Source organism: Solea senegalensis, linkage group LG15 (assembly GCF_019176455.1).
Source record: "Solea senegalensis isolate Sse05_10M linkage group LG15, IFAPA_SoseM_1, whole genome shotgun sequence".
Classification (NCBI taxonomy): domain Eukaryota; kingdom Metazoa; phylum Chordata; class Actinopteri; order Pleuronectiformes; family Soleidae; genus Solea; species Solea senegalensis.
This window is the reverse complement of record NC_058035.1, coordinates 6,939,811-6,948,288: the sequence shown is the minus strand read 5'-3', so window position 1 is coordinate 6,948,288 and position 8,478 is coordinate 6,939,811. Positions and strand designations below refer to the sequence as shown.

Below are 8,478 nucleotides of genomic sequence, written 5' to 3'. Positions count from 1 at the left end.
TTATTGTTTTAATTTTTATTAGTCGGCCCCTTTTAGATAGGAAGGGAATATCAATGTCGTTCTCGGCCGAGTTTAACTTGCTTCATGTCCGATGTAAAATAGATACAATTATTCTGTTTTTTTTTAATTAACCATATAGTATGAATTATTCAAATGATTTTTCATTTCCTTACCCTTCCATTGCTTGTTGTATCTGTCCAGCAGTGCATGACGTGTATGTAACTCTCCACCAGCATGTGCCGTATCTGATTGGTCCACCCTGCACGTGCTCGGGTGTACAGATGCCAGAATTAATTCAGTGTATTAGAAAAATATGTGTTGTGTATTTACCAGAGCTCATCACATCCTACATATGCAGTCTAATTATTTATCAGCAGTCTTGAGATGAGTCATTCTGAGGCAAAAAAAACAAACAGATATAGGTACAAGTGGTTCCAGGTACTAACATGTTTGTATTTCTTCTATTTTTACATGATTTTTTTTTTGCAAAAGGCAGAAAAAGAGACCAACGCACTTAAAATTCAGCTTTTTCTCAGCTGCATTTAGCTTTTGAAAAACAAGTATTCCAAAGAGAAAGCACTGTAATTATGCTGTGCAGTAAGATGACATCCAGATGCACAAAGAAAGCACACACTATGAATAATCAAACAGGGTTTTGTCATTATTGTGTTTTCAAATACACTTCCCAAGATCAGCTCCAGAAAAACAACACATTGCCTGCTCTTTCAGTCTTACCATGCCAATGCTTTACATTTCCATTCAAAAATGATGGAGGACTGATTTACCACTAATCCACCCCCTGCCCCTAGTAATTTCCTTGAAGGTATTACTTTGAAATTAAATTTTCAGAAGCAGGTGGAGTCCTCCGACTGTCTCCGGGAACGTAGAAATCCCCACACTAACCTGCCCCTCAGGACCAGTAGCCAAACCTGCACCACCACAGGCCTCAGCTGGGCACCAGACAAAGATAGTCTGCAGGAGGGAACCCAAGAGCTCCCAGTCAGTGGCCGTGTGTGTGGTCGCTACTCCAGTGCAGAAAAGGGTGCACAGGAAATTGAGCAACTCGAGGAGGTAGGTTTTTTTTTGTTGTTCTTCTTTCCAATAAGTCAGTTCATGTTTGTCTTGATTTTTCTTGATATGGCCACATGCATTTTTATCAGCACTCCCACTGCAGATATTCATCAAGTAACTTTTTTTTTTTTTTTTAACATTATTTTTCCAAGAAAACCCTATCTGAGAGATGTCAGATAGGGTTGTTGTGACTTTGAGAAGTGACTGTTCCCGCAGTCCTTTTTGTAAATGCATTGCAAGTGAGTTCAGAGTGAGATATCTGGCTCCAATGACAGACTATAAAAGCTCCCACTCGTTTCTAATCACCAGGATGGCACGAGCCAGCTGTCGGAGAGTGATGCCACACCACATCGCTTATGCCACGAGAGAGGTGAAACCCATGAGTGCAGGAAATTTCAGCATCGCAGAGCTCTCACTGCTGGGTCTGGTCTCCATGGAGACCCTGTCCACAATAGAAAGACGTCCTCCATCGCAGGGCACCAGAAATCTTCTCTGGCATCAGAAAAGACCCCTCCTCACGAATCATTCATCTCCCAAGTGCTATTAAGAGTAAGTGCAAACACTGTATTTTTCCTTTCATACATGTCAAATTATCTCTGTGAGGTCGCACTAAGCACTGCAGGAACACCTATTGATTGTGGGTATTTGTAGCTAATTTCCATGTTTTGATCACTTTCACTGTTGAGTGTTTTTGCTCCACAATTTTGCCAGCTTGTCATCTGTTATGAGACAATGTTGTTAGTTACAGATTAAGCTGTCTGACCAGAGGGATTGTCTTGGGATCAGTATTGCCGGAGGGAAAGGCTCTCTGCCTTACAAAGACCGTGATGAGGTTTGTCCTGGTGTCCTGGCATAATGTTTGGCTGCAGCTTTTAATGTCTGATCACAAACCATGATTTTCGTCCCTTTCAGAGCATTTTTATCTCCCGCGTAACAAAGGGAGGTCCATCCGAAAAGGCAGGAATCCATGTTGGAGACAGGTTACTGGAGGTGCGTCTCTGTTTTTATTATTATTTTCAATATTTCATTCACTGTTGAGTTTACAAAGCACCATGGGAAATATTGTTGACTGGATGATTATCCTACTTATTTACTAAATGAATCTATTTTGATATTCAACAAATTTTTAGGGTCATTTAAAGCATTTAAACAAGTTTACTGATTTTTCAGCTTCTTAAATGTGAATATTTTCTGGTTTATTTGCTCCTTATGACAAAGACATCTTTAAAACAGAATAATTTTGGTTTGTGGACAAAAACAAGACATTTGACAACATCATTTTATGGACCAAACTGTTGCTCGACAGAGTAATCGATTAAGAAAATAAAGGTTAGTTGCAGCCCTAATTTATTTTATGCAGCTCTGCAGGACTGACATAAAACTCATGTTACTTCCTGCTTGTGTTCCCTTTGTGGCCAATGGAGGGCGTCACAAGATCAGCAAGCATGAGGATGTGAAGCCAACGTGAGGCTGACACACAGAACATGTATCTTGAAATTGGTAAAGAGTAAAAGAACTCCTTATAATTGCCTTTAATGGGAGCAGGTCAGGCACAGACATGTAAAAGGGGCAGGGGCTCAGGTTTATAAAGGGCACCCTGTCACAAAAAAACATGCAGTCCTGTTGATGTTTAAAACGCCCATACCCAAAAAGTTTCCACAAAATGAGTGTAAAAAAAACATTTACTACCGCCTCAGGGACATAACTCGAATGCAAATGAATTGATGAGAATTCATGCTACGGGCCACAAAAATTTCAATAAATAACATAAAGTCTCATGTTGACAAATGTTGAATGATTGAGCATCCCCTGAGGTCTAGCTGTGTGTCTATGGAGTAGATGGACATTCAGAGACCCTGTGTATGTGTATGTACGTGCATGTTTTTGAGTGAGACTGTGGTGCCACTCGATCCTCCACCTTTGACCCCTGCTCCTACTTTCACTGGCCGCTAAATATAAAATGCGTCCTCCCAGGTCGACGGGCTCAACGTGCAGGGGGCGACCCACCACGAGGCGGTCAGTGCCCTCAGGAATGCTGGGAGCATAATCAAGATGAAAGTACTGAGAGAGAGGCTGCTCACCGGGGAGGCTTGTGAGCAAGACGAGCCTTGTGATCCTCCGGACGACGTGACGGGACGACAGCCCTGCAGAGTTCAGAGAAGCAAGCAGCCCAAGATTGAATGTGGAGGAGACTGTTTGATGAACAGAATGGAGGCGGCTGTTTGCAATGGCAATGGCATCGTAGGTGGTTTATTCAAATCAAAGCATCATTTACTTTGCTTTACCAAAGTGCCTTCAGCCAAGTTTTCAAAAGAAATAATAATACAGAAATGCACCCTGACGTAAATCGTATAAATACAGTATATTGGCCTGAATGCACTTCTCAATTTTTGTCTCCTTGTTTTAATTTCAGTCTGATATGAAGAGCGACCTGAACTTTCCTCTATCTGAACAGGAGGGAGATGCATCAATAAAAAATGACTCACTTCAAGTTGGAAAGCACACAATGACCGTAAGCAAATATCTCATCCCTTATATGATATACTGCACCCTCTAATGTCGTACACTCACGTCCTCTAGGTCTATAGTGTGATGTTATATCATTTTTTGCACATCATCTACTTAGGATTTATCATTATTCTCCTTCCTACTACTGTTTTTTCTTTTTTCTTTTTCAATCTCTGGCAATCAGATCCCGCGGATCATCCTCACTCATCCCTCTACATCAGATGAAGATGTAGAGCTCTTGACACAAAGCCTCGGCAGAGAGCCGCTGCATGACTTTTACATTTCTGACAGACACCCCGACTGTTTCGATAGCGCGTTCTACCCACCGTGACCTCCGACTTCAACCATGAAAGACAAGGACTGTTATTATCCACATCTTTGTGCTCAATAAGTGGCTGAAGCATTTTTATTCAGTGATATTTTGGAGAGTTAGTACATTGGGAATGTATTTTTCACAGTCATTATAAAGCTTTCAGTCTGTTAAAGTTAACTGCTGCTAATAGTAATCGGCGACGTGGGCAATACAAAGACTATTTTTTACAAACCATGGACAGTTGAAGCTTGAGCAGACTCTTCTCCAACATCCAAATGAAATTAATGACATACTTTTACATGCAGTCCATTGATGGATGCTATGCTGGCTACCTCTGTTTCCCATCATGCTGCTGTAAGTTCTGGGTGTTCTGGTAAAAGCCTTTGACTATGTGACACCAGCAAAGTCTTTTTATAGTCTCTTCTGAGACAAACTGGTACACGGCTGAGGAGACAGAGCATCCTGAGACTTCATGTGATCAGACACTGTGTCAAACACGTTAAACCTAGATGGTAGCAACCACTAATGTCAATACTTGCCTTTGTGTAATCTCACGGCTTTTATTATTTTCACAGTAGCTGTTCAGTGTTCACATTCACAATAAAGTACACATATATTGTTGCAGGAGGCTTTTCTCTTCTTTCAGTACAAAGACAGACAAGCAAACATCTCATATCTTTGTGGACAGTGCACTAGAATACCTGCTTTTGTGACTGTTGTCACCCTCTCTACATCAAACAAGTGAAAAAAAACAAACAAACACAATAGTTCAATCACTCAACTGAAGAAAAAAAAACCCAAAACATGTCTCTTTGCTGTACATAATCTAAAAGTAAAAGAAATGCTGAACGTTAGAGAAACTGATTAAATAACAGAATGTGAAAGCTTCTTTGCCTCCATTCTTTTTGGAGCTAACTGATAAACTAACCTGGCACGTTTGAGTTTGAGTCAAGGGAAACAACTGCAGGGGAATGACTCAACTGTCGGTTGAAACACTGTATTGATTGTGTTTTTTAAATCGTGTCGGGTGTAGAGTTGCTTAGATGGCAGCTCATGGGAGGCACAAGAAATGAGCTGTAGGCTGGAGGAGTTTTCTTCTGCCAAGTTCTGCTATCTGCACTCTGCAAATATTCAATATTGAATCATTACACCCTACTTTACCGACTTCAATTATAATAACCTATGTTAGTTGTGTTTTTGTTGCAGTCATCAAATGCAGTGCTCGTCCCTGTCCGTGTTTACACTGTGTCAGTGGTTATGAGCAGTGATCACTGTCTGCCGGCTGACGTGTCAATTGTTGAAAAGAACCCCCTACGTGTGAAATGGTATTCAGACACAATGAGTGGCAGGTTAGACTCGCATCATGAGCTACGAGTCCTTGTCTGTCGTTCATGTAATGTAGCATTGTAGCATTTTCAGACCACTCGGGAATAGAACTCTGGAGGAATGCACATGTGCAAACATACACTACCACTATTATTATCACATATACTGCATGATTATATAGATATGGTTGGAAAGATTTTGTGGCCAAGGTTGATAAAAGAAAATCTTCTTTCAAATGACATTTAACTGAAAATGCTAACTAAATATCGACACAGTGCCGCTAAATACCACCTGTCTTCTTATTGTTAAAGATCAGTGTGTAACATTTAGGAGGGTTTGTTGGCAGAGAACTAAATGTACTATTCATAAGTCTGTTTGTATAGCTATGTAGATACATATATACATATGTATATATATATATATATATGTATATATGTATATACATGACCTTACACTGCTGTGTTTCTACTGCATATGTTGCATTTTGTGCTTTTCAGTGGAAACTTAGTATGCAGTCATAGAAGAATACATCCTTTATTGTATGGAATATAGGAGATTAGATGCGACTAATTCTTACACACCGGACCTTTTTAGGTAAAGACTAAGTAATTCAGCATAGCTTCTTATTCCATATATTTAAAAACATGTTCATTCTTACACTTTCATACGCACAGTTAAATGAGAAATAAAATAATATTAGCAGGAAAACCAAAGTTTATTAATTTGGGGAAAAATCGATTGGTTTCGAGAAAGTTTTAACCCGTCCCGTGACTTAGTGGACACCATATTTGTGATGTGATGTGCAGCTTTCTGCAAAACATACACCTGAATTACATGAATATAAATGTCTGTGTCTCCAGGGATTGACCAGGTACCTGACTCTTACCTATTATTTCGGGGGCAGGATGGGAAAACTGTATAGTAAAACTCACCTGACCCAGGGACATACAGTATCCTCAAGGAGAATCTGAAAACAAATTCTCCAACCCATCTGGAATACTATGGCTGACCTGCTGCAAGATGACTAAGAAGAATACAAATACACTTGCTGCAGTGTGGTTTTGTGGCAGGCTGTGTAAATGCCTTTATTTACAGTAGGAACGACAGCTTTGGAACATTTCATACACAGGGCCAACTCAATGTGCGTTATATACATATATATATATATATAAAAAGAACAAATAGAACTGGAAACATTCAAATCAAAATAGCCCTCTTCCGGTTGCGTTAAGGCCATAGTCACGGTCGACTTTTTTGTTGTTGTGGGAAATTCGGTGGAACTAAATTTTGGGCGCTATGTCGCATTTTCGCCGGACCTGACCTCCGTGCAAAATTGAAAGAGTTTTTATGCACGTTAACGCCCTCAATTCCCCGCAATGACACTGAATGACAATAATAATAATAATTCGTGCCAGGAGCCGTTTCTTGGACAAGACAAACAGACCAATTGAAAGAGAGAAAGAAAACAAAAAGCTGGACTAAAAGAGAGCAATAAACTATTATAGTGCAGCATAAAACAATAACTTGATTTAAAATAATTGAAAGAATGTACAGTGCAGCCAAAGACTGAATATTTAAACTGCTTTAAAAGAGCTCAATCATTAGCATATGGGAGTCTCAGGGTGCTGTATCACCATCTTTGCTGTTTTTAATTCACTGATCATTAAAATAAAATGGATAAAGGTAAATTTATTCATGAAGGGATGTCAGAATCCACTCTCTGGCCAATTAGAAAAGTTTTTTTTTTTTGTTACACACACCAATTAGTGATGGTGAGTTTGACCTCTGTATTTAACATCTTTTTTAAATACCAGGAGTGAACACACTCAAAAAGGAGCAGGAGCAGTGGGCAACACTTACAGTACCTGCCCCTGGGGATCGATGGTGGAGTATGTGGTGAATTCAATGGACCTGCATCCACAGAGAATAGTGATTTTCTTTCATTAATGAAAGGAGAACAGGCCATGTTTTGAATGTGTGTTTCTCAATAATGCACAGCGATACACAGGGGTGTATTGACATCTTGAGGATAAGCCGTTTTTGAGCAGTCTTGTCAGGGAAGGAAGGCGCGAGAGTGGCGAAATGAGAGGAGAGGTGATGAGTTGATGAATGTTAATGACAACATTGAGGTCACTTGTGATGTGCTTTTGTCAAGATGAGAATCTAAGAGCCTTCTGTCCCTCTGTCTGTTTCAAGTCCAGAAACAGACAGGTAGGATTTAATAGTCTTTAGGGTCCGGGAGGTTCTAATATAGAGGGGAAGACTGTTCCAGAGTCTGGGGGGCAGCCGGGGCAAAGGCCCTGTCACCTTTAGACTTAAGTCTGGTTTTAGGAACCCCCAGCAATAGTTGGGCAGAGGACCTTTTTGGGGCTCTGGTTGGGGTGTGGCAATGCAGGAGCTCAGAAAGATACCAGTGATACCAGCTTTAAAAACAATTAATAGAAGTTTAAAATCAATATGAAAACAGACCAGGAGCCAGTGGAGGGTAGCTAAGACTCATGTGATGTGGTCGCACTTTTTGCTGGAGAGAAACTAGTTTTAAAAAGTCAGGACAGTAAAAAAAACAAAACAAAAAAAACCTCATTATTAATAGACTTGCTTTGCTTTTTTGTTCGTTTCGTCTTTGGGTCTTTGGATGTGGACGTGTTTGTAGCTGGTTATTTCAGAAATTATAATATATACCAATATTCCAAGTGGAACTCGTAAGAACCTGAAAATATGTGTTTTTGGAGAAGTTTTCCACCCATTTGAATTGGAAAAAAATGTGCAAGAAAATCTGTAATAAATCTGAAAAATACAAGCAATAACTTCCTAATTGAGCTGCACATTGTTTGAATGAAGCGTCTGTGTTGAAGCATGTGGAATTAGTAGAAAAAAAGCTCACACAAATGAAGGCAATGATTAATTCAATTATTTATAGGCTAAATGCTATTGACAAAAATGTGATTTCAAAATGGGAAAACAGGATTAAATGAATAGCAATCGTTCACAGTTTGAAGACTTTAATTATTTGGCTTGTTGCCTCCTGAGGATTTGATGCCCAAAGGCAAGTAGATATTTACCCTGTTGGGAATTTAGATGTTTTTATTTTTTAATGCCATGTCTCTCATATGTATATTCCACAACTAAAATAATAAAATAATTGTCATTGTCTTTGTGTGTGGCTGCCACAGGCAGATGAAGGGAGGGCGAGTGGGGCTGGAAATAGACAAGGAACAGCTGTGACGGCAATGAAGAAAGTAGTGTACTTGCTGGATTAG

General features: G+C 39.8%; 1 protein-coding gene across 1 annotated transcript; it reads left to right on the top strand.

Annotated features, from left to right (window-relative positions):
- The first annotated feature begins 53 nt into the window (after window positions 1-53).
- On the top strand, window positions 54-4,502 carry LOC122782086 (protein scribble homolog). The gene is made up of 8 exons (XM_044046287.1): window positions 54-93; window positions 824-1,071; window positions 1,381-1,620; window positions 1,820-1,903; window positions 1,984-2,061; window positions 3,046-3,312; window positions 3,485-3,583; window positions 3,764-4,502. Exons 1-8 carry the CDS (start codon window positions 54-56, stop codon window positions 3,908-3,910), a joined length of 1,203 nt encoding a protein of 400 aa, XP_043902222.1. The 3' UTR covers window positions 3,911-4,502.
- Window positions 4,503-8,478: the final 3,976 nt, after the last annotated feature.